At 44.0% G+C, this 25,043-nt stretch overlaps 2 protein-coding genes across 3 annotated transcripts in view; one reads left to right on the forward strand and one right to left on the reverse strand.

Annotated features, from left to right (window-relative positions):
- Positions 1–25,043, reverse strand: part of LOC142661213 (EP-cadherin-like) — a 39,070-nt gene that overhangs the window by 13,025 nt on the left and 1,002 nt on the right. For both annotated transcript variants that reach the window (XM_075838551.1, XM_075838550.1), the window contains exons 3-6: positions 3,129–3,337; positions 2,907–3,050; positions 2,618–2,746; positions 1,831–1,980 (exon numbers count right to left, since the gene is read on the reverse strand). In XM_075838551.1, coding sequence (XP_075694666.1) covers positions 1,831–1,980; positions 2,618–2,746; positions 2,907–3,050; positions 3,129–3,337 — 632 coding nt within the window. The remainder of the gene's footprint in view (positions 1–1,830; positions 1,981–2,617; positions 2,747–2,906; positions 3,051–3,128; positions 3,338–25,043) is intronic.
- The window catches only part of LOC142661214 (blastomere cadherin-like), a 63,808-nt gene continuing 62,863 nt past the window's right edge, over positions 24,099–25,043 (forward strand). Inside the window, exon 1 of the mRNA XM_075838555.1 lies at positions 24,099–24,117. The gene's annotated coding sequence lies outside the window, so the exon portion shown is untranslated. The remainder of the gene's footprint in view (positions 24,118–25,043) is intronic.

Consider the following 25,043-nt stretch of genomic DNA (forward strand, 5'->3'; position numbering starts at 1 on the left):
CACTATATACAGGGGGCTCTATATGTGGGGCACTAGCTACATGGGAGGTCTGTATGTGGGCCACTATATACAGGGGGGGGGTCTATATGTGGGGCACTAGCTACATGGGAGGTCTGTATGTGGGCCACTATCTACAGGGGGGTCTATATGTGGGGCAGTATATGTGAGACACTATACAAGGGTGGGCTATATGTAGAGCACTATCTATAGGGGAGCTATTTTTAGGGTACTTTCTATAGGGGTGGGCTATGTGTGGGACACTATATACAGGGGTGGGTTACCCGTGGGGCACTAGCAACAGGGTGGCTATATGTAGTGCACAGTCTACAGGGGTGGGCTATATGTGGGACACTATATACAGGGGGAGCTATATGTTAGACACTATCTACAGAGGTGGGCTATACGTGGAGCACTAACTATAGGGGAAGCTATATGTAGGGCAGCACGGTGGCTCAGTGGTTAGCACTATTGCCTTGCAGCTCTGGAGTCCATATGTGGGCACTATCTACAGGGGCTTCTGTGTGACCGTTATATTTAGATGTGTTGAGAATTTTAACTTTGTTTATAGGTGCAGAAATGTTTTAAAAGTGAGAAGCTGAAGACATCTAAACGGAAAACTGCAGAAATGGGTCATGGCCGGGAGAAATCCATCATAGATGTCTGAACCGGAGGGAGAAGAAAAGAACTAGAATCTGAGACGTCACCGGTGAGTCACTTAATGTAAGTGTTTATTCTGCCTCTAATCAGTATTGTAGTCACTGTATGATCTGCAGCGAGATGATGGGTGGTATGATTTTTTTTTTGTGAAACCGCATCTCCCAGCATATCCTTACCATTGTTCCGGCCATGCTGGGAGCTGTACTTTTACACCGTACAAACCTACACGCAGTGGCGTAACTACCGCTATAGCAGCCGTAGCGACTTCTACGGGGCCTGCAGCATGAGGGGGCCCGTGGCACCCGCCGGCACGGCCCCCTCCCATGGCCGCAGGCTCCGCTAGCAGCCGCTATTGCCGCTACAGCGCGCCGCCACTGATTGGGTTGTTCCTACAAAAGACATGCATCCCCTATCCACAGGATAGGGGATACATGTGGGATCGCTGGGATGCCCAGCGATGAGGAGAACGGGGGACCGAAAGTCCCCCCTAAGTTCTCCATGACAAACCTCGGACTTCCGGGGTCTGTGTCGGCAGCTCCGTAGAAATGAATGGAACGCCGGTCATGCTTGTGCGCATGCGTGACCAGCGCTCCTTTCATTTTTATTGAACTGCGCAGACGCCAGAAGTCCGAGGTTAGTCATGGAGAACTTCGGGGGACTTTCGGTCCCCCGTTCTCCTTATCACTGCCAGCGATCACACATGTATCCCCTATCCTGTGGATAGGGGATGCATGTCTTTTGTAGGACAAACTATAGGCAGTTTTTTTTGGGGGGGGGGGGGGGGGGGTCTGTATGGCGTTATCTACAGGGGGCTGTGTATGGTGCTATCTATAGGGGGGCGCTGTGTGGTGGAATCTATAGGGAGGCACTATCTACAAAGGGGGGGGGGGGTTGTGTGATACCCAGCAGAGGGGGGGGGCCCCAGTCAAAAGTTTGCTATGGGGCCCAGTCTTTCCTAGTTACGCCCCTGGGTGTGCAGTTTCCTTTTTTCTTATGGCATGGAGCGGACTCTAACTTGCTGGTTTACCTATTACTAAGAGTGCCAACTGTTCCTTGGTATTAACCTTGCACATTGGTACAATTACACTTAGCATTCAGTTAAGATCTAACAGTTTTAAAGGTGTGAAATTCATAAGGTAAAGTCTAATGAACAGGCCAAGAACAGATACTTACAGTATAAGTTGCATATTCTTCACGGTCCAGAGGTTGGTTCACCATCATCCAGCCGGTCTCCTTCTCAATACTGAATACTCCCTCTGGAGGGGTATCTGCACCCTGCCCGGTGATGCTGTAGAAAATCTTTGTTCCTTTGTTGGATTTAATCTGCAAGATAATAATAAAACGTTACATTTGACAGCAAATTGTTAGCATGCCATGCATAAAGGGTCATTTATACCCCATAGCTTTGGAGCAGGGGCTCTTTTAAATAGCTACTCTGCCCTCAAAGCATACGTCCACCTCTTTACAGCCGACACTATAGACCTAAAGAAAAAATTACTTTGTAAAAACACTGCATTACTTATCTTGCACTGATCTTAAGTTACAGCCTGTATTATACTCCAGAGCTGCATTTACAATTCTACACACTTCAGAGGTGAAATCTTCTAGTATTTCTTGGGGGACCAATGTTGGCAAAAAGCTTCTTCTGGTGACTTGTATACTGGAAACTGTCTATACACCAGGCACTGGTATGGTCAAAGACGGAGAAAAATAACTGTTCCTGTGTAGTCTAGGAACTCTGTTTAACATGCTTGCTGACTGTTTCCATTGATTGGTGAACTGCGATTCCAGATCCGTTTCAAATAAGCAAAGCAATGCATTTTTAAAGTTAGAACATTTTTAGAGAAATTACATCAATTGCTGTAAATGGTGTCCAATTGTAGACACTTTTAAATGGAGGACGACACATCTCATGGACTGGTGAGGTCATAGGTTTGAAGTTTAGGGGGAGATGCCTTACCTGTACCAGTTTCTTGGGGAAAGTACCCCTCTCATTTTCAGACACATGGATGGGTGGGATGACCCAGTCTCTTTTCCTTCTGTTTAGGCCGCTCTGCTTGGCGGCTACTTTGCCTTTTCGGTTAATTTCCTACAGAAGACAAATTAGAGATTAACAAGAATAAAAAACATTAGGGAAATTACATCAATTACTGTAAATGGTGATCAAATGTGGACACCCTTTTAAATGGAGGACACATCTCATGGACTGGTGAGGTCGTAGGTTTGAGGTCTGGGAGAAGATACCTTACCTGTACTAACTCCTCGGGGACAGTACCGCTCTCATTCTCTGACACTTGGACGGGCGCGATAACGTAGTCTCTTTTCTGTCTCTTCAGGCCACTCTGCTTCTCGGGAAAAGTCAGCAGGGCTGTTTTGCCTTTCCGGTGAGTTTTCTACAGAAGACAGATTAGAGATTTAACAAACAACCACCCCATATAAAGTCCATACAAAATCTCACCCAGCTTGCTTACCTCTTTAGGCCGCTGTATCCTTTTTATAGTGACCGCTGTGGAATATTTCGTCCCCCGAGCATCCCACGTATTGACATGAAACTTTATATCCTGGCCATGAAGCTTTACATGTCGTTTTGCAATCAAGCTGCCATCCGTGAGCAACAAGAATCGGGGGTCTCCGACATCAAATTTACCATGTTTTCGAGCGGTGCAGTCAACAAATGTTACTGAAAAACAGGGGGGGGGGGGGGGGGGGGGGGGTTATAGACTGCACTTCACTGCAGGGAGGGAGGTGTAAGGGGTTTTTGATAAGGGTGGCCCTTTTTTAATTTGCACTAACCAAACCTGGTCACCAATTGCAACCTCAGACTGGCCTTGTTGCTATAGCAAACAAGGTTCCACTTTCAATTCTAAGGCCTCATGCACACGACCGCATTGTTTTTTCGTTCTGCAAATCCACGGGTCTGTGGGACCGCAAAAAAGCCTTCTGCATGTCATCCGGACTCCCGAATCCACCACAGTTCACAAGTTTTGGCGATTCTGCCTTTCCAGACTAAGATGTTTTCCTTAGTTTACAGTCCGCAATTGCGGCTCTGCACAGATCAGTGTAAGTTACAATCGTGTGCATGGGGTCATAGAAGGGCATGGCTTTGTAATTTTTTAGGAAAAAATTAAAATCAATAAATTGCGGTAGCAAAAATATGGTCGTGTGCATGACTCCTAAGGCCTGCTTCACACAGCTGTGTTTTGACCATGACACGGCTCGTATGTCTGCAGTGTTTCCCAGAACAAACGCAGTTCAGGGAGCTGGACTCCTATCATAGTGATCCATGATGCTGTGAGTCTCTGCCTCATGCATCACTGATGTTAGGAGCCCGGCTCCCTAAACTACGTTTGGTCCAGGAACCACGGCAGACATACAAGCCGTGTCTCATAGACCGAATACAGCAGTGTGAAGTAGGCCTTAAAGCTGGTATTTCCATTGCAGAAAGTGATGGCAGATCACTAAGATACATCACTTTGACTGGAGGGTGTCCAACTGCTGGGACCCACATACTGATCCCAAGGTAGGCTAAACCAGCACCGTGGGTGGCTGGAAGTGGCCTCTGCTCTAAAACCTATTCATTCTCAGGATTAGTGTGGGTCCCAGCAGGCAGACCCCCACCAATAAAGGAGATCAAATCTTAGCAATATGCCCTTACTTCATGATAGGAATGCTCAGAAATTAAAGCCTGGTGCCAATTGGTTGCTATTGGCAACCAGGCCAGTTTTGCCATTAGACAAATATGATCGACTAGGCCTACAGTTAGTACTAGTACATGTTTTCTGCTCTACATTCGTCTAGTAGTGTCTGAGGCTCGCTGATCCTGCCCTATAAGCTGCATAAGACAGATGGGGTAGAGTAGAGGTGCCACGCTAGTTATCACACTGGCGCTCCCTTTGCTAGGCAGGAAACGAGTCTTAAAGAGGCTCTGTCAACAGATTTTGCAACCCCCATCTGCTATTGCAGCAGATCGGTGCTGCAATGTAGATTACAGTAATGTTTTTATTTTTTAAAAACGAGCATTTTTGGCCAAGTTATGACCATTTTTGTATTTATGCAAATGAGGCTTGCAAAAGTACAAGTGGGCGTGTTTAAACTAAAAGTACAACTGGGCGTGTATTATGTGCGTACATCGGGGCGTTTTTACTACTTTTACTAGCTGGGCGTTCTGACGAGAAGTATCATCCACTTCTCTTCACAACGCCCAGCTTCTGGCAGTGCAGACACAGCGTGTTCGAGAGATCACGCTGTGACGTCACTCACTTCCTGCCCCAGGTCCTGCATCGTGTCGGCCACATCGGCACCAGAGGCTACCGTTGATTCTGCAGCAGCATCAGCGTTTGCAGGTAAGTAGCTACATCGACTTACCTGCAAACGCCGATGCTGCTGCAGAATCAACTGTAGCCTCTGGTGCCGATGTGTCCCCGCTCGTCCGACACGATGCAGGACCTGGGGCAGGAAGTGAGTGACGTCACAGCGTGATCTCTCGAGAACACGCTGTGTGTCTGCACTGCCAGAAGCTGGGCGTTCTGAAGAGAAGTGGATGATACTTCTCGTCAGAACGCCCAGCTAGTAAAAACGCCCCGATGTACGCACATAATACACGCCCAGTTGGACTTTTGCAAGCCTCATTTGCATGAATACAAAAATGGTCATAACTTGGCCAAAAATGCTCGTTTTTTAAAAATAAAAACGTTACTGTAATCTACATTGCAGCGCCGATCACATGCAATAGCAGATAGGGGTTGCAAAATCTGGTGACAGAGCCTCTTTAATTCAGTTTGTAGCCACTGGGTGAGTGAATCATCTTTATAGGTGGCAAAGGGGACAGGTGCAATACAGCAGCCCCATAAACCGCATCAATCGTGTAATGGAGAAGGTGTGGTAGAGAATGGAAAACTAATACATTTCACCCTGGCATTTGCAATCACATCGCTCTATCATGAGGGTAAGAAAAACCATGACGCAGAAATGACAACAGCTGGACCTCCATTTACAGCAGGGGTGCACAACTTCTGCTCCAAAGGCCACATAGTCAGCTTGTGCCACGCCCAAGGGCTGCAATAAAACATGAAGTATTCCCATCTGACGTATGGTATATAGCAGTATATGCCATCAGTGTCTGGGGGTTCCACACGTTGATCAGGTTTTGGGTGAACACTGGAACAGCCGAGCGCTTCACATAAAACTACAAATGGAGAGCAGCACCAAACAGGGGATCAGGACATATGGGTGTCCCAGAGAAGGAACTATAACCCATGGGCAATGCCATAAGTGTCTCAGATGGGAACACTCCCTTATGGAGCATAAGTAATCAAACCGTGGAGCGCTTGCCCCCTCAGGCCCATATCCGTTTTTGACCTTAAAGCCCCTTTAGGCTGCAATCCCACATGCTGTTTTTGTGGACGTTTTTGAGCCAAACACAGGAGCTGGACCAATCTTTATACCTTGTCTGAATTTTGGATGCGGTTTCTGGCTTTTTTTTTTTTTTTTAGCCAGTCTTAAAGATCGTGGACATTGTGAATGCATGTGGCTCTGGCTGCAGATTGTTAAACCTAAAAGGAACCCTCCATGCCCGTAATTACAAAGTCATGTGATTGGCAGTTCAGAGACTGACACAGGAAGCAGCACAGGATTTTCTACCTCAGTGCGTTATCCCTCACCCAAAACATCCTGAAAGTGGACTATTTTTAATAGGATCAGCAATGAATCATAGAAGGGATGCAATAGCCCGAGGCCAATGAGCTGCTGGTTAATTACATGGCTGTGTGAACCAAGGAAGGAGCGGTTTGCACTACAAACATATGAAGGGGGGGGGGGGGGGAGGTTTAATGAACCATCACAGTGATATCCAGTTCTCTGAAAGCCGTGACAACCAATATGGCAGCCAAACTTGTCTCCCAGCTTACATAGACAAGTTGTTGGGGGAACGCTGGGAGTTGTAGGCCAATAGTAAAGCAAAAAAAGGCTGTTCCAGTCTTATGGATGCCTCTGAAAGTTCAGGCCACTTAAAGAGGCTCTGTCACCAGATTTTGCAACCCCTATCTGCTATTGCAGCAGATAGGCGCTGCAATGTAGATTAGAGGAACGTTTTTATTTTAAAAAAAACGAGCATTTTTGGCCAAGTTATGACTATTTTTGTATTTATGCAAATGAAGCTTGCAAAAGTCCAAGTGGGCGTGTTTAAAAGTAAAAGTCCAAGTGGGCGTGTATTATGTGCATACATCGGGGCGTGTTTACTACTTTTACTAGCTGGGCGCTCTGACGAGAAGTATCATCCACTTCTCTTCAGAACGCCCAGCTTCTGGCAGTGCAGATCCAGCGTGTTCGAGAGATCACGCTGTGACGTCACTCACTTCCTGCCCCAGGTCCTGCATCGTGTCGGCCACATCGGCACCAGAGGCTACAGTTGATTCTGCAGCAGCATCGGCGTTTGCAGGTAAGTCGATGTAGCTACTTACCTGCAAACGCCGATGCTGCTGCAGAATCAACTGTAGCCTCTGGTGCCGATGTGTCCTCGCTGGTCCGACACGATGCAGGATCTCGGGCAGGAAGTGAGTGACGTCACAGCGTGATCTCTCGAGAACACGCTGTGTCTGCACAGCCAGAAGCTGGGCGTTCTGAAGAGAAGTGGATGATACTTCATAATACTTGCATAAATACAAAAATGCTCATAACTTGGCCAAAAATGCTCGTTTTTAAAAATAAAAACGTTACTGTAATCTACATTGCAGCGCCGATCTGCTGCAATAGCAGATAGGGGTTGCAAAATCTGGTGACAGAGCCTCTTTAAAGTAGTCTCAAATAGGCCTTGTTCACATGCTGCAGATTTTCAATGCAGTTTTTTTTTTATTAAAGCCAAAACCCAGTAGCAGATTTAGGCGGCCTTCCTTTATATAATTTTTCTCTTTGGCTTTAAAAGTTACATGCAAGATCTGCAGCAAACCAGGACTGTGTGAACAACGCCTTAGGGTGCAGCTGGCGCCCGTCTCAACACATTTAAGGAATGATGGAAAGTTCTGCTTTAGTGTCGGATTTGATGAAACTTTCAGAATAAACTGTTGCACAAACTAAATGTTCCAAACCAGTAGCGACATGAACTCGTGCCTTGAAGCCCACGCATATTACACATACAGTACTAGGCCAAAGAAACCTTTTCCCTAGGGGAAATCTATAATACCACGATGCGCCATAGTAACGGTTTATGAGCTGAAACAATGGTGGAGAGCATTATGATGTGACAGCGAGGAGATGCAGGCAGGAAACTGGTGAAACCGGTCGGCACAGTACCATCCACGAGAGATGTTTTTGGAGAAACAGGGCTTGCAGCAGATTAGAAATAAACGTCTGTATGCTTTATTTTAAAAGGGGGAGAGGAGAAGAAAAAAAAAAAATCAAAAGAAAAAAACCCTGCCACACCTTTTCCACTGGTTGTATGGGATATCGCAGCTCAGCCCCATTCCCTTCAGTACCAGACAACCCTTGGAAAAATTGTACAATGCTGCAAACTGCCACCCCCCCCCCCCCCTCCAATATTTATAAGTTGTGATCAACTTATGTATATACAAATAGAAGAACTATATACACACACCAACATAGGATGTCCATACAACTGGAGTCTGCTGGAGGGGCAGTCCATACAATAAAGCAATTATTGTGGAACCAACACAAATGTCCCTCTTGTAAATGTCACATCTGTCCATGTCACACAGGACACTTCAGGAGATCATAAATTGATCAGACTCTTGCCCTGCATAATGAGCTGCTGACAGGACAGAAGACTCATTACAGTAGTATCAGTCAGCAGCATCCTGTGGGTCCCATTGTAGTAGAGGACGGGTGCTCATGCTTTGTGATCAATGTTCACTGCAAACGGCGACCAAGTGTAAATTTGAGGCAACCGAGGGGGGGTGAGGGATGGAACGTTACAACCAGAGGAAAGGTCACAATTATCCGTCAATGTATATCCCCCCCCCCACCCTCAAGCCAATGTTCGCAGAGATCTCATGAATATTCTCATTGCTATGATGGGGGAACGCATTGCCCGATATGAAAAAATTATAGGAAGAGAACATGAAACAAGCAAATCTGATAACCCTTTCCATAATGCTGCACCACTCAGAAAACCCTACCCCCATTTCACACTCAGGCAGCTGAGATATGAGGAGCTGTTTGGTGAGGTCCTTACATGGAGCCGCTTTGACCCTTTGACACAAAGGGAACAAGCTAGGTCTCCAGTGAATTCCTTCAAGGTCCACAGCAAGAAATGAACAGCTAAAGCAGCAGGTCAAGTACCCATGAAACATAAGAAGTCCACGGAGCTGAGCTATAGGATAAGCTATAGGATAAGCGTGACATGGGGGATATTGGATCAAATCAATCACCCCACTTGTTCACTGACAATTAGGGCTTTATGGCCAATGCTTGACAAGATCTTGGGTCACTCAACTTGGACTAATCTAAAAGGTCCTCACACGGCCCGACGTGGGCCATGGAAACTAGCGCTGATCAACGAGTGCTTGTTGATCGGCTCGTTTGCTCAGAAGGAGCGATGTATGGGGACGAGCGCTCGTTACCATACATTTCTATCATGTAGACAGCATGGGGGGGGGGGGCCATGCACATTCACCCGTCCACTTTGCCTGCTGAGGCAGCTGCTGGCAATTCTAGGCAGGGACTAGTGGGGACGGGGGACGGGACGGACATGCACATGGCTCTCTCCATTCTGTTCTATGGAAAGTACAGAAACAGCCAAATGGAAATTTCTGCAACAAAATGGTATGCGTTTGAGTGCACCCTCAGCCGCCCCCCACTGCACACATTCACTGTGGAATTTTACATTCTGCATCATTTTTGCAATACAGATTGACATGCTGCAGATTCAGAATCTGTACCACAGGTCAGTAATCACATCTTTGATTTTTTTTCTGCTGTGTGTGTAGGGGGGAGAGGGGGGTGGGGTGGAATTGTTCATATTTTGCTGTCACTTTACACCCTTGAGGTTAATCCCGGCGGAAATTCAGCATCAAATAGAACATAAAAAGGGATCTGGTCTGAGCATTTCCAGCCCATCAGTCCCATGAAGGGAGGGGGTGTTTAGCAGCAGCTCTATGATGAATGCATGATAAGAACAATTACCCCACAGCACTGACTTTGAAGTTTAAAGCGTGAAGAGGAGACTGAAGCACGAAACACCCAGAACTTTTCTTGCAGTGTTTTGTCAGTAGCCTAAGAGCCAGCAAATATAAAGTCTAGTTTATAAACCCTGGCATTTTTATAAGTGGAACTACTTAATATAGTAGTTTCCCAACATTTTCAGGTACAGGGGAGAGAAAATAAAATTCAGGGCACCAAAGTTTTTAAAAAAAAAAAAAAAGGGGAAAGACAAATGGCTAAAAAAAAAAAAAAAAAAAAAAAAAAAAAAAAAAATAAAAAAAAAAAAAAGAAAAAAAGCACTCCTCTTATGATTGTTTCTTTGCAGGTTGAAAAATCTGCCTCAAAATTCCTTTAGGAATTTTGAGGCAGATTTTTGACCTGCCAGCACTGCCGTGTTTATTGGCCGCGGCCATAGAGCAGTGCGAAAATCACATTCTCTGCCTTCCATTGATGTCAATGGGAGGTCAGAGATAGAAATGCCTGAGGGGGCATGGATTTTTTTTCTTGCTGGGGGGGGGGCAGAAAATTCCTCCAGGAATTTTGAAAAGACAGCGTTATGACACTATTTTTGCTTGTGTTTTTTTTTTTAGCTGTTGAAACTACTACAAAAAAAACAAAAACACAAGCGCCACAGGTTATTTGTGCCTCCTATTACATTTCAATGCGAGGTCAAAGGTGAGAACCAATCGAAGACCATTAGTCCCTTCCCCAGTAAATTGACAAGACATGAATGGCAGAATGAATACTCGCGCTGCCCAGGACCGCAGCGTTAATGGCTCCTCAGTCCGGCTCTTCTGGCAGGAAGCGGTGGGCGGCACTTCTAGCAGACGTACGTGCGTCGCATCTTCTACAATAATTTTTTTTTTTTTTTTAGGGCAGTGGATGAGCAGACTGTTGGGAACCACTGCAATATAGTGATCATGGGTGCCAATGAGTTCACGGTTTTCAGTTCATTATCCCTACAGTCTGTTCCCAGGTTGAAATGGTTGATAACAGGGAACAAAGGAGGATATTGAACCGCACAACTAACGTAAAGTGAGCTGCAATACCAGACAACCACTTTTGCCCATTGGTTAAGTTTCTTTATGGTGGGGGGGGGGGGGGGGGGGCACTGGTTATTGGCTTTCAATATCCTATTTAATCCATATTCCCTTAGTCAGTGCCCCTAGTGCACAATATATACATACCATAGAATAGGGTCCTAAATACCACCCTACATATTTTCTTTTAAAGACACGATCCTGTATTGAGAAGTTCTTTATGATGCAGCGTTCCCTACCAATGTAAGACGTTTGATCGAGATCCAGATTTACAGCCAAGACCTGCTGACCACTTCCCTGCGGGCAGACATGTGACAAACGCAGCGAAAAGGCCAACAATGAAGTGTTTTACCCTGCGTCGCCATCTAAAAACCCAGAAGGGGGAGGATCATCAGTGACCATGCATCATGCACAAAGAAAGTTCAGGCGCTTCCAAGGTGCTTGATTTTTTTGCTTCAAAGGCCAAAAAGAGTAGTTTAGAGGGGTTATTTCAGCGTTAATAGGTAGATCCAAAAACTAGAGATTAGCAGAAGTCATTTACATTCTAATTCCAGTTGTTACAATGTATTAGTTTGCAAGCTAGGGCGCTGTTCACATTAGCATCATGGCTTCCATCCTTAACGGAACCATGACTGCTCTGATGGGAACCATTTGAAAAACGGATCTAACAGAATGGACTTAGAAGAAACTAGATAACCAAAAGAGCCCCTCCCCCCCTTGCTACCACAGCTTGCATATGTGTCAGTCTTCACTTACTGGCATTCTATTCATGACCAGGATAGAGCTACAGGTTCTTGGATAAAAGAAGACACGCAGATTATGTAATTGTGAATTTAAGCAGCAAGATAATACAAAATCATATCAATGAACAATGCTGCACCCTATAGACCCTCATCGAATTACCTCAAATGTGGTCTTTACACGCTAGATTTGCACTTAACGCGGCTATATAAACTTAGGTCATGGTGAAAGTCACATGTATCGTACGTCTCAGCATTTTTTTTTTATTCTAGTTTGATCAGGACGCCTCCTAATTTCCCAGAGAAAGTTTGCATAACAGGTTTCACTGTAATAACATTAAAGGCTTGGAGTCTCAATAAAAAGCCCCTGTTTACTCACCTATGACCGGCTCAAGCCAAGTATCAATGATATCCTCCCCCACAGCTCCCAGGAAGGAGAGACGACGCAGTAAAACAAATGACAGTCCTGAGCAAATCCGCAGGGAAGACACAGCCATTGACATCGCACATCATTGAGAAGAGGAGATCACATCCTGCTGGTGCGTTTGTTTCATCAGATTAAGTACACAGATAAAATGGCAGTCAGGAAACGTAAAAGGTAAGACAAGTAAACAACCAACAGGAGGCCAGAAAACCAAAAAGGTGTCAATTTCATAGATCACCTACAAGGCATTGGAAGGGCCACACTAGGGCCTCCTTCACCTTAGTAGGAGAATCATTTTATCAGCTGGACACTAAGTCCTGTCACTGACCAAGGAAGAAGAATTTACATGGAAGGGGGAAACAAAAAAAAAAAAAAAGTTCAAAACTGCTTCTTAATGGCTTCTGAATCACTCAAATATCCAAGACATGGCCTAAGCCTCACCAGAAGGCCCAAAAGCAGGCCATGTAATTATGGCAAAGAGGAGGGGGCGCGGAGAAGAGATAGATAAAAGTTTTAGTATTTCAAGATAATTGGTTGTTATCTTATTAACATGGGGTTCACTAATAAAAGATCATGTCCACCACTCAACTGTGAAGGACCCTGGGAAGTTCATCCTGGGAATTTTATTGGACGGCGGCCGAAGAGAGTGGAGCGCTTCGGAAATCATGTCCATAGGCAATACATCCAACATGTAATAGGAGATGGTGGAGGGTTGTCGCCTATTAGTCTCAAAAACAATGTGGCAAAAGTGCTACGGTGTCTAGAACGTGCCAATTTTTGGCTCAATCTTTAACATTTCAATTTAGAGAAAAGGGCAGATGTTTCCGCCTCACTAGACTTTAAAAGGTGTCTTGAAAAGGGGAACGTAGCTTAAAAAACACACCAAATGAGAACCGAGAAAACCAAGAGTTGGTAGAAGGAGAAAAAAAATAATTAAATGCAAGATGTGCCAAATTATATAGCACATGATGAATTTGGCACATCTTTAAACAGCGTAAACTTAGACCTGGCAGCTTGAAGCTTCGTAAATCTGCCCCGTTGAGCCTCCAAAAAGCCAGTTAATGAAGGACAACCTGCAATATGGTTTTATTTATCTGGGTATGGTTAGCAATTGACCATTTTGAGAATCGCTACAGGAGATTGTGGTCTTTTACAACCGGCTACGATCATAGACAAACCAGACCAACACTCCGGCTCGGAGTGTTTTTTGGTAGCAAAACCAAAAACAGGACCATAAGAGAATTTTTTTAGCAAACCCAAAAGCAAGAACAAACAAGGATGAAACGTAAACTTCAACGTGTAGACGCGCCAACGCTGTGGAACCAGATCTTGGATGCAGATTAGCAGTCGTATGTGCCATCATTTATTCCAGCAACATTAATAAAGGAGAGGACGTGGGCGGCTGCCTTACACTGAACATACAGGTAAACCTTACAGACCTCCAGGGCTTGTTGTCAGAGCTTAAGTAGATGGGGAGGGGGAACAAAAACAAAAGAAAAAAAAAAAAAAAAAAACAAAACACCCCACAGATGGATAGAAACGTGTTAATTATTCATAAATCCACTTAGATGTGGACTCTAGAGCTTTACAACTCTTCCATTAGATCCATGACTTAGTATAGGGGTTATTTAGATATGTCAAAGCCTTTGCAGCAATAAATACACTTACGGGAAAGAAAATATATCTGCTCCAATCACAGCGCACAATAAGGTCTTGATATAGTGTCAGAGAAAAGTTAATAGCAAGAGGTTCCAAGTTCTGAAGAATAGAACCCATTGGTTGACATTGTGAGCAAGATCAAATGATGAGATGTGCATCAGCGCACCCAATAAACCTGTATCCAGGAGGATGAGGATGATTGGACTCGTGTTAACTCCGACATGGAAGCAAGATGCCATATTTTAGTCCTCCAACATAACTTGCATGCTTCAGTAAGTGCCAAGAAGCGGAGCATGATCATGGCAGAGTAAGACAAAACACAGAAGAATGGCGCTCGGCCTGTATAGAATGGAATGTGTTTGAGTTATGCAACAGTCATCAGTTAACTATTCCAAAAGCAAGATGGAAGACGATGCACGTAAAATGCAGATACGTTACACCAAGAATGGGAAGAGTCTGCATTAAAGCATTTTAGGTGCATTGGGTACATGGGTTCTGTCTGCCAGCCACTCGAGCAAATACTAACTTACATGACCATCTTGGCATCAGAGCACTGACCAAACAAACTCACTCTAGCAATCTTTGGTTTAGGCTAGGACTACACGGCGACTTGGGTCACATGAAAAGATCGCAATGACGCAAAGGATTGTGGTCAAGTTACGACACTTTATTTGACCTGCAGAGACTTTAATGGAAGTTGTGCGACTTAGGGCTTGTCCACACGTAAAGGAACTGAAGCAGAAAATTTCTGCAGCAACTCCGTTGAAAGTCGCAGAAAATCCTCTGCGGAAAAAAAGGCACCATTTCCTACAGAAAATTGTGCCGATTTTTGCTGCGTTTTTCTCAATGTTGGAAGATGGGGACATCTCTGAAAAACGCAGCAATTCAGTCCACTTTCTGCAGCAGGAATTGACACGCTACGGTACGAAAAATATGCACAACGGGTCAATTTCTGGTCGGAATTTTTACGCAGCGTGTGGATGAGATTTGTTAAATTTCACCCACTTTACTGCTATTGTATTCTGCGGTGTATTTTCCATCTACAAGTCTGGATGGAAAATATGCAGCAATTCCGCTACGTGTGGACAAGCCCTAAAGGCCCTTTTGCACAAACCAATGACGATACGAACGCTCGTTCCCGATTATTGCCCTGTTTACGTAAACATGGCAATGATCAGCCAATGAACAAGCAAATGCTTGGTCATTGGCTGATCTGCTTGTTTATGCAGCTATTAATATATAGGGCTGCCGACATGATTTAAATGTATGGAGATAAACGACTGCTCCTTTCACAAGGAGCAGTGCTTAGATATGTATGCGGGCGAGCAAACGAGCGCTGATAAACACTAATTTCACACCCCATAATAGGTTGCGTAATAGGACTAATTAATATTGGGGTGTTGCAATGCTTAAATCACACCCTAAAATAGTCAAAGAAATTGCAAACATGTTACGCAACCAAAGTCGCCCTAGCCTAGACGGCCAGACATCACAGACCCAGCCTTACAGGGTTATTTCCACACGCTATACACTAGGTATAACCGTATCAATTTTTTTGCCTGCTGTATTAGTTTAAAGTGTTATTTCCATCTTCTAAACTGACGAGAGCACAAGTATATGCCATCACTTTTTGATCGGTAGGGATCTGATCTCTGGGACCCCCACCGATCCCGAAAAGGAGACGCAGCACTAATTTAACACTGCGTCCCCTTCAAAGTTTTCCCTACACAGCAGTGATCCTGGCCACCTGGCTGTACAGGTAACAGGTCTCTGCACAGTCGGGTGGCCACTGCAGTGAAAGGGGCCGAAACACTATCACCGTCGTCACAGAGGTTGGACGTCTACTGATCGTAAAATGATGGCATATCCTAGAGACATCACATTAAGATGGAAATAGCCCTTTAGAGAGAATGATACACTAGGTTATGCCTAGTGTGTAGGTTGCGGGGGCAATGCATGACTCAAGGAAATCCAAAAAGAATGTCACGCTCCGCCCCGCAGGCCCCGCACACCACAGTATCCGTTCTGGTCGTAGTGCTCCTTTAATTCCTAATAAAGTCCAGGAAATTAATTTAAATCGGGAACCAAAATAATTACGGTAGTTTTTGGACAGTGTGAGAAAACCCACAAGAACAGGGAGACCTGGCATATCAACCCTACATCCCCCACAAAGTGACCCAAATCACAGCAACAAGCCTCAGATAACATTGCAGGCCTTCCATTATTGAGAACATCTGTTTCGTCAACTATAGGAGACCATTAAAAATATGTTCTTGTGAACTGAACAATTTAATTAAAATCCATAACAGTGCTTTCTGCTAGTAAATATAGAGAAGGTCATTAGATAACATTTCCTGTAACACTCACTCGGCACGTCAAGGTTAATACGCTGCTGTTACTGTGCAACAATTCCCCAGATTAGGACTCCACAGAAAGCTTCAACCATCCAAGCAAAACCCACCGCCCGGCACTTTACTTCATATCATCGAACCCTCTATCAATGAGCCTCTAAAACCAGATAGTGAAACTTTCAGCAAGTCACTCAAGATACAGCGTCAACTTCTCTGTAATTCTCCAGAGATAAACATTTTACAACTGAACAGTATGGCCGAGCTACTAACAAGTCTGTCAAACTAAGGCAATAGACAATATATAATGCACGGTAGAACGTGACTGCAGGATCATCCACCACGGCTATGTTTGGGAATTGGTGCGGAAATTCGTCAAAGTGTCTATGAGTATTTGGCGGGCACCCAAGAAGACAGGGTAATATGGCAATTAAAGTATAGTTTAGAAGAACTGCAGGGTGGTTCACGGGTTGAAACTATATTATGGCCATATGAGGCCAGCAAGATACTACATCTGACCGTGGGCCACAAGCAGAGGGAGGTTCCTGTTGCCCGGTAACCCCTTTGACAAGGGCCGGGTCATTGGAGTCCTCGGAACTACAGGCTCCGATAGCCACCTGGCTCAGTGTGCCCCCGGCGGGCTCTGCTGACTAGGGAGGCCGTCGAATGCATTTGTACTTAAATGTATCCCAGTCCTGAGAATGCAGATACAATTGACAGCGCTAACGAGTCAAGGGAAGCATCAAATCCCTGCCATTCTGCGCGATCTTGTGATGCAGGCGGTGCAATGACTTCAACCTGTCCCTCTCGAGCAGGGCAATAGTGCCCCAACAAGCACACTTACCCGTGCCCCATCTACGCTGGTTTTTATACTACGGATTGTAGTCAGCACATATCTACTAGCCTAGCCCTTCATATTAGAGCTTGTAATATAGAGTGCTAGGCTGGTGGATATGTGCAGACCAATACCCATAGCATTAGAACCAAAGAATACAGGAACGTGGCAAAAATAACTTAGTTTAAAAAGTATGCATTTAGAAAGAACCCCCCCCCCCCCCTTAAAAAAAACAAAAAAAAACGTGTTTGCCCCTATAACCAAGGGAAGAGATTCTAAGTAACGTCTGCTGACCAAGACATTCCTCAATGAGATTTTAATGAGTACAGCCAGCTGACACTTCTTCCAACTCCACCATAACCATGCATGATCTGGAAATGGCTCATCTCCCATAGGAATCAATCGGGAATAATGAAATCCAACATGGCCTATCCTCACCCCCACTCCTGTAATCAGTTGGGAGGCACCCGATACACAGTAGATAGTCAACCGACGTTTATTTAACGTGTATGACCAGATTATATAGGTCCCAAACGGAGGAGACATCCATTAAAAAATAAAAAAATTATTAATGAATGGAACCACCAACAGATCCCATCAATACTTGGAAGTCACATATTAGATGACCCACTGAGGACCCTCGCTCTCTGCGACTAACGTACGATCGTGACTGCAACTCAAGAAGTCACAATAAAACCAAGTGTAATTTTGTATGTCGACAGAACACGAAAATGAGCAGCAGTGCTGCGTACAAAACAAGATTCTTATGTGTGGTTAGTCAGTAAAACAACGAGTAAAAACTCTGACCAACTCAATTATTAGGGTCAAGTCCTAAAAACCAAAAAAAAGCACCTCTTCCTCAAAAGTTCCTAGACAGAAAGGAGCTGCTGCACTTATACCCTATAGAATAGGAAAAAATGATCCGTTTTAAGGAGGTTGTGATAGTTTTCACATGACCAAAGAGGTTCCTCTTTGCCAGTGCATGACCTATTCTGTAATCTAGTCTCCTGTACGTTTGTCAGCTCCATTTTATCATATGACTGCATGGATGAAAGACGGGGGTGAAGTAGAGACCTGCGCACCCACATAGATGGAAAAATGTTGTGCTTCTTGTACATTATGCAGGTACCCTATACAAAGTCACAACCACCTTAGGCCGTGTTCACATGTTGCAGCATGTTTTTTGACAGCATTTTGCCAAAAAGACAACTGTAGCATTAGGGTCAATAACATGATTTTCTCCACAGGCCCATAGCAACCAGAGCACAGCTTTCATTTCTTAAACTGATGTGGAAAAATGAAAGCTGGGCTCTGATTGGTTGCTATTGGCAACCAGGCCGTTTCTCCCTCCCCGTTAAGGTTATTACACAGGGTAATAACCGCGAGAACGAGCGTTCGTACAAAACGCTTGATCATTGGATCTATTATAGGGCTGGTCTCGTAACTGAATTGTTGCATTCGATTTCTGCGGCATTTCCACTAAAACTAGCACACATTACGCTGCGGAGAAACTGCACCATTTCCTGCGTTTTTTTTGCTACAGCAGATAATGTGGATTTTGCGGCATTTTTCTAAAACTCTTGAGATGGTGATATCTCCTCTGAAAAACGCAGGAATTGATATGCTGCGGAACGAAATACACACGAGAATTTCAGGACTGGAGTTTTCCGCAGCGTGTGGGTGACATTTTCTCGTTCACAACCACTTTACTGCTACTGTATTCTGCAGCATATTTTCCGTCTGCAACTGTGGACGGAAAATACATAGTAATTCCATTATGCGTGGACAAGCCCTCGTACTGCCATAAAAATGGTCGCTTGTCAGCAGCACATCTCCCTATTTAAACAGGGATGCGCTACAGACAAAAATGCAAATAAATAAATGGCGACAAACGATCATAGTAACGTTTTTCTCCGTACTCCCGATTACTACGTTTGAATGGAGCAAATGAGCGCCGATCGATAAATTGTATTGTCGATAGGCACTCGTTAATGGTGGTTAAACATGGGCCAATATCTTTATGTACCGCTGAATGCAATCTATGAGGGTATGTTCACACTGCTTATTTTTGGCTGTTTTTCGGGCCGTAAAAACCAAAACACCTCGAAACATCTGCCCATTGATTTCAATGGGAAATACGGCATTCTGTTCAGACAGGGTGTATTTTTAAAAACTACCGTGTAAAAAAAAAAAAAACTCCCGCAAAAAAGCACATGTCACTTCTTGAGCCGTTTTTCATTGACCATAGAAAAACAGCTCCAAAACCAGCAGAAATCAGAAGCAGTTTTCCTTTGAAACCAGCTCGGTATTTTCAGATGTTTTTTGCGAAGCGCGTGAACATAGCCTTACTGTTACAAGCCATGAAAGGCTGGAAAAAAAACAAACCTGAATTGTTCTACAAAGATTGCAGTCAGGAAAATCTGACCCCATGATCACGAATTGACGTCACATCTCTAGTGCAGAGAAACTTCATAAACCTTCACATACAGATTGGTCAACGAGATCAGCAGCTCTTACATAAACTTCAGATTTGTGTAGTGGCCCTTTAAGATATACATGAACACATTTCTCTATATAAATATGGACATAAACCGTGCCGCATTCTGCCGCATTATTCCTTGTGATGCGGTGACACTAATGCTGTAAACCAATAAAACCTGGTCTTCATGGCTGAAGTAATTGCCATGACACAGGGAGTGAGACACAACATGTAGGCTGTTTCTCATCGCCTGTCAGGCCTCTTAGATGGGGCAGAGTGGGGTTACCAGCTGTAATGAGACCCAAATGATTGTTTATGGAGAACGAATAGCAACTGTCCAAACACATTAGGCCTAACACCGCAACATTAGTCAGCGCAAGAGAAAATAAAGCCCAACATGAGTGACCTAGCAGATTTGCATGTATGAGCTGCACAGCCCCATCATATACATCCAACCACCTGGAGCTAGAGGAACGCCTGGGACTGGTTATTTGCAAGATATCCAAACGCTCCAGGGAACATACCCAATATTTGTAGCAGTGCAACTAATATTCAGTCACTGTATCTGAACCACACATTCCTTTTTTCATACGGGGAAATTGCATACAAACAAAAAGTCCCCAATAGGACCTCCAATGATCCAGAGAACAGAGTGTGTGTGTGTGTGGGGGGGGGGGGGGGGGGGTTGTGTGTAGTGGTGCTTTTCATGCTCTATGGGTGATACATAAAGTAGGACATAGGAGCATTACCAGGATCAGTCAAGTTCTCTTCGATCAGACGGATGTCAGCCAGTGCCAAGAACGCTTGTGGTGAAGAAATCCCTTAGGTCCTAGTTCAGAGTTTTTTGCAGGCGGAAATACCTGCCTCAAAACCCCTTCAGGAATTTTGAGGCAGATTTTGACCTGCCAGCAGAACATTTGTCGTGTTTTTCCACTGCGTTTTTCAGGCCACGGCCATTGAGCACTGCGGGCAAAAAACTTGACCTCCGCCTCCCATTGATGTCAATGGGGAGTCAGAGATGGAAACACCCAAAGGGCAAGTCACTTTTTCCACAAGCATTTACCAGGTGTTTTTTGGCGCTGTTTTCATGTCAAATAAACTTGCCAAAATACTCTTGTGAACGGGCCCTTACTGTAGGTCATGTGAAATATTTTTTCTTCATTAAAACTTACAGGAAAAATATTTTCCTGTCCTTTCTACCCAAAATGAGTTGCAATTTACATTTTCAGTGAACTCATGTACGACACTACGCAAAGCACTATTGCCGCGAGAGTTAGGCCTAGGGTACACAACTGCGGTGATTTTGCCATATGCAAAACCACAGACCTGTCTGTATTTGAGGTCCATTTGTTTGCAAAAAACCTTCCGTAGAACGTCTGTCATCGGTATTCACGGAGCTGCAAAAAAAAAAAAAAAAAAAGACTGAACACCGTTCAATGCTTGTATAGAGAACTGTAAACCACAGGCCACCATACTGCACTCCTCTCAGACCCGGAGATCACTCAGCCGCATGAATAGTAACTAGGCTGATACTCGATATGGTGCTTCCTTGAGAGGAGGAGCGTATTTGAACAGGTGAAGCCGCAGGGATGGGGGTGAAGTTCTCAATGCCTTGCCAACACAGACACTGCATGCAACATAAACACACAACGAGGAGGAGAGAAAAAAAAACACCAAATAAAATATTTAAAAAAAACAAACAGGACAGGAGACTAAGTAGGTGACAATCTCAATTTTAAATACACACCGATTACAATGACTAATATTAATAACTTATCACATACCAGCGATAAGCAAATCATTCCTTCTAGTGATCAAAATATGAATAAAAAAAAAAAATTGTTTGGATAAGATTAGGAGTGGAGCTTACAGTCCAGACCTGTACAAAGCACTTAGATGCCAGACAAATGTGCAACCACTGCATACTATTAACCACGCATCATCTCTGCAAATAATCAATGGGCCTTTTCTGGACAACGGCAAGAAGGAAATAGAAACCACCACATATATCCGACACAGAACTCTTCAGATACAGCCATAGACACCAATATGAATGACAAAGAGGAAGCTCCTCAGATACAGTAGGACATACCCCGGTGAGAGGTTTCATCAACACCTCCCAGTTTTAGGTCACCGACAGTGGGAATTCCATTCTTCCATTGACCATTACAATACTGAAGGAACGGGTCATCCAACCCCCATTAGAAAATCTCCTATGGTAGAGCATTTCGGGTTGTCACAGTCCACAACAGCTACCATGTATGGTCCCACTATGGGCCTGATCCTCAAAGATGTCAACACGTTTGACCATCTATAGAAGCACAACCAATTCTATCCTTGGCAGCCATGTAAGACATGGCTATGACTGAGGACTTCAGATCCAACATGATCTAGAGATAAGGGTTTGTGTCCATAATCCAAAACATCTGATAAATGTTAACTGTTCCATACATTAGGGATTTCAGAAGGCCGTTTTCTGAAGGACTTGTCGCTCACGGTTGGTCAGGGATGATTGTAGCCTTGGACAACGACGCCATAAATTAGACAAATCGATCTCTGGCTTTATCTGTGGCCTGGTCTTGGCTTCTAATCTATCGTTTGAAAAATTTTATCTGCCAAGTTCGTGCTAGATATCTGTAAATATCCGTCTTCGGTCTGTCACGCCAGTTCTCTTTACAAAAATGTGCCAACCGTTGTCAGAAAACTAACTAAATTGGCCTTTTTGGGCATAAAAGAAGAGTCTGTTGTATGGTCCGTTATAGTCACATGGTGCGGTTCAATCTATTTTATTGCTAAATTAATCGGATTTGCTGAAATTTTATTCTTTGCATTGCATAAGGTGAAATCCACATCCGTGGCGTAATATCATGCCATCTGTGAATCCACCCTAAGGGAATCTGTTTGGAAAAACCACGAACATACACCAGCCACTCGCTGACATCTAAAGTTGGTGGGACATTCACCCATCCTCCGTGCCGAGTGGTATCACCAGTCTCTCAAACTAGACCTTCCCATATCGGCTGCTTGCTACAGAATTCTGATAAAGATCAGGGAAGTCAAAGTCTATGTCTAGCTTCAGTTGACCAGTGTACTACAGTTCTCATCTACAACCAAAGTAGACAAACCCACAGGGCATGGAGTAACCCAACCTGATCTTCCTGTCTACAGGCCTTGACAAATGACCTTGAGAAAACAAAAACCACTTGCAGAAATAATTTGGATGAAGAACTTTTAATTAAAAGTACAGTGTTAGATCAGGATCTTACCATCCACTTAGCTTATTAATAAAGGTGGGGCCATGACAAAATTAAAATGACACTTGTTTTTGGGTGGAGTTACCCTTTAAGCTTTTCAGCCAACAAGTCCCCTTTACATGTTTCCAAATCACGTTCTAGGAGGAGAAGTTATAATTTAGGATGTGCAGAATATGGGATTGGGAGGTGTTTGTTACACTGAACTTCTCCTGCACCTGGGCAAGAACAATAACCCTATTGTTAAGCCCCAAGGAGAAGAGTCGAGTACTAAGTAGAAAAAAAAACTAAAACAAAAAACTGGAGTTTCAGTTAGTCAGATGCATTAGCAGCACACAAGCCCTGTACAAACACAGACACAATGGCACAGCTCACGGGCCAGGGTAATGACCACCACCAGAAGCTATTCACACCTACAGGAGGATGTTCTGCACCCACGGAGAGGCTGTGGGGGATGGGAACAAGACCTATACAGGACTTATCAGAAGCGAAGACAATGGCTCCCTGGTGATTGCCTGGAACTATCTCAACTATTAACACTTCAAAAGGATAGGACCATTCACATGGATTTACTATTTCTATGTAATATTAGCATGGCAGGGACAATGGGCAGACGACTTCTATTACTTGTACCTTTGGGGCTACACGAAAACTAATGTCATTTGAGCCTATACCCGAGCGTCGCATTACAATAGCTCCAAACCAATTTAGTATTTTTATACAATCTGATTTGCACTTTTTCCCCATAGAAAACTCCCGCTACTGTTTTTACCAACTCGTTTGGTATACGAATATTCTGGATTCCATAAACGTTGCCTTGGTCTGAAACTTTTGCTGCAGGTACATCAAGGGGCAAAACCCTAAACTTCTAGCGGCTGCACTAAAATGGGACTGGAGGACAACCCTTTTTTCTAGAGATCCATGTTCTCAGACCTATATTATACAATGTTATGCTATATACATTCAACTTATGTAAATTTATATTGTTTTACTTGTTATAAGTCTTCCGCCTAAACTGGAAATGTTATCACAAACTGTTTTACTTGCATCTTACTAGTTCTGTAAAACCAGGAGAAAAAAAAAAAAAAAGTGAAGGAAAAAAAAAATATAAAAAAAAAAAAATGCATGGTCAAAAAACACTTTCAAAAAGTGTGAAATTTGCTACATTGTAACACTGAGTATTTGCAGCACTACACAACAACCTTTCCAATTATTTACAGACACTAGTCGTATGTAAAACAGGCCATCAACTCAAATACAATTTACTACATTCCCAAACAATGATAAGATAAAACCAGTGCAAACATCTCACAAGGCCGGAGACTCCTAACCTGACCCCGGCACATACTGAAGGAATGTAACCAGGACCCTCAGGAATTCCATTTTATTTATATTAAAACACACCAGAACACAATACCGGATGTCACAACCCGAGTATAACGTATCAAGCGAGGAAATAAGACACGACAGAAACTAGGTGACAAAACATGTGTTTATAAAAGGAAGGAGAACATAAGAAAAGGCCTCGCAGGTAACCCGAGCCCTGGTATGCAATGAGATGAAGGGGGGGGGGGGGGGGGGGGGATGGGTGTGATCCATGCAGGTTGCGATGCCCTATAGTCAACGGTGAGAAATAGACAACCCACAATGCATCATTTCAATATTTATTTTTAAAATTACCCTAACGCTCATCACACACGAACGATCCAAAGTGTATTACTCTGCGTTGACTATACCACATACCATAGCGTAGTACTGTACCACAACAACCCTGCACACCGATGATCCCTGGAGCACAAACTCCAAGTCTTAGTCACTTTTTTTTTTTACGTTATGGAAAAAAAATGGAATATGGGAGGAAATAATTAAAAACCTATTACACACACGCAGATCTGTATATAGAGACTATAGACTCCACCAAGCCGGATGCAGATCAATAATTAAATGGACGTCTAATTTCTTCCTTTGCTCTTTGGTGGCTCATTATAGCAGAATATCGTACACGGCACTACATTCAATGGAGGGAACCACGTAATACAGAGAGCAAAGGAGATCTGCACATAACCCAAACTCATCCAACTGTGAAGGACGGCAGAAGAGAAGCACCTACACCCTCAAGGTTCACAACTGAATTATTAAAAGGCTACAAGTAGTAAATGAGCCCATACTACAAATATGAATACACCGCAATGCACACACAGCATTTCTACGTGAGCCTGAAAACGACAGGTATGGCAAGGATAGAGTTAAACGTTGCATCAGAGAGAACCAGAAGACCATTAATTAACCGCTGCACTGCCAGGTACTTTGTAGTACTAGATCCCAGGGCTGGTCTAAAAATTAACACTTAGGTGGGTTTTAAAATGGAAAAGAGGGGGGGGGGGGGGTCTATCAAGCAGACCAACCACAGGTTACACTAGATATGGGGGGGGGGGGCAGTTAAATACAACCCCATTA

This window comes from Rhinoderma darwinii, chromosome 9 (assembly GCF_050947455.1).
Source record: "Rhinoderma darwinii isolate aRhiDar2 chromosome 9, aRhiDar2.hap1, whole genome shotgun sequence".
NCBI classification, from domain to species: Eukaryota; Metazoa; Chordata; class Amphibia; order Anura; family Rhinodermatidae; genus Rhinoderma; species Rhinoderma darwinii.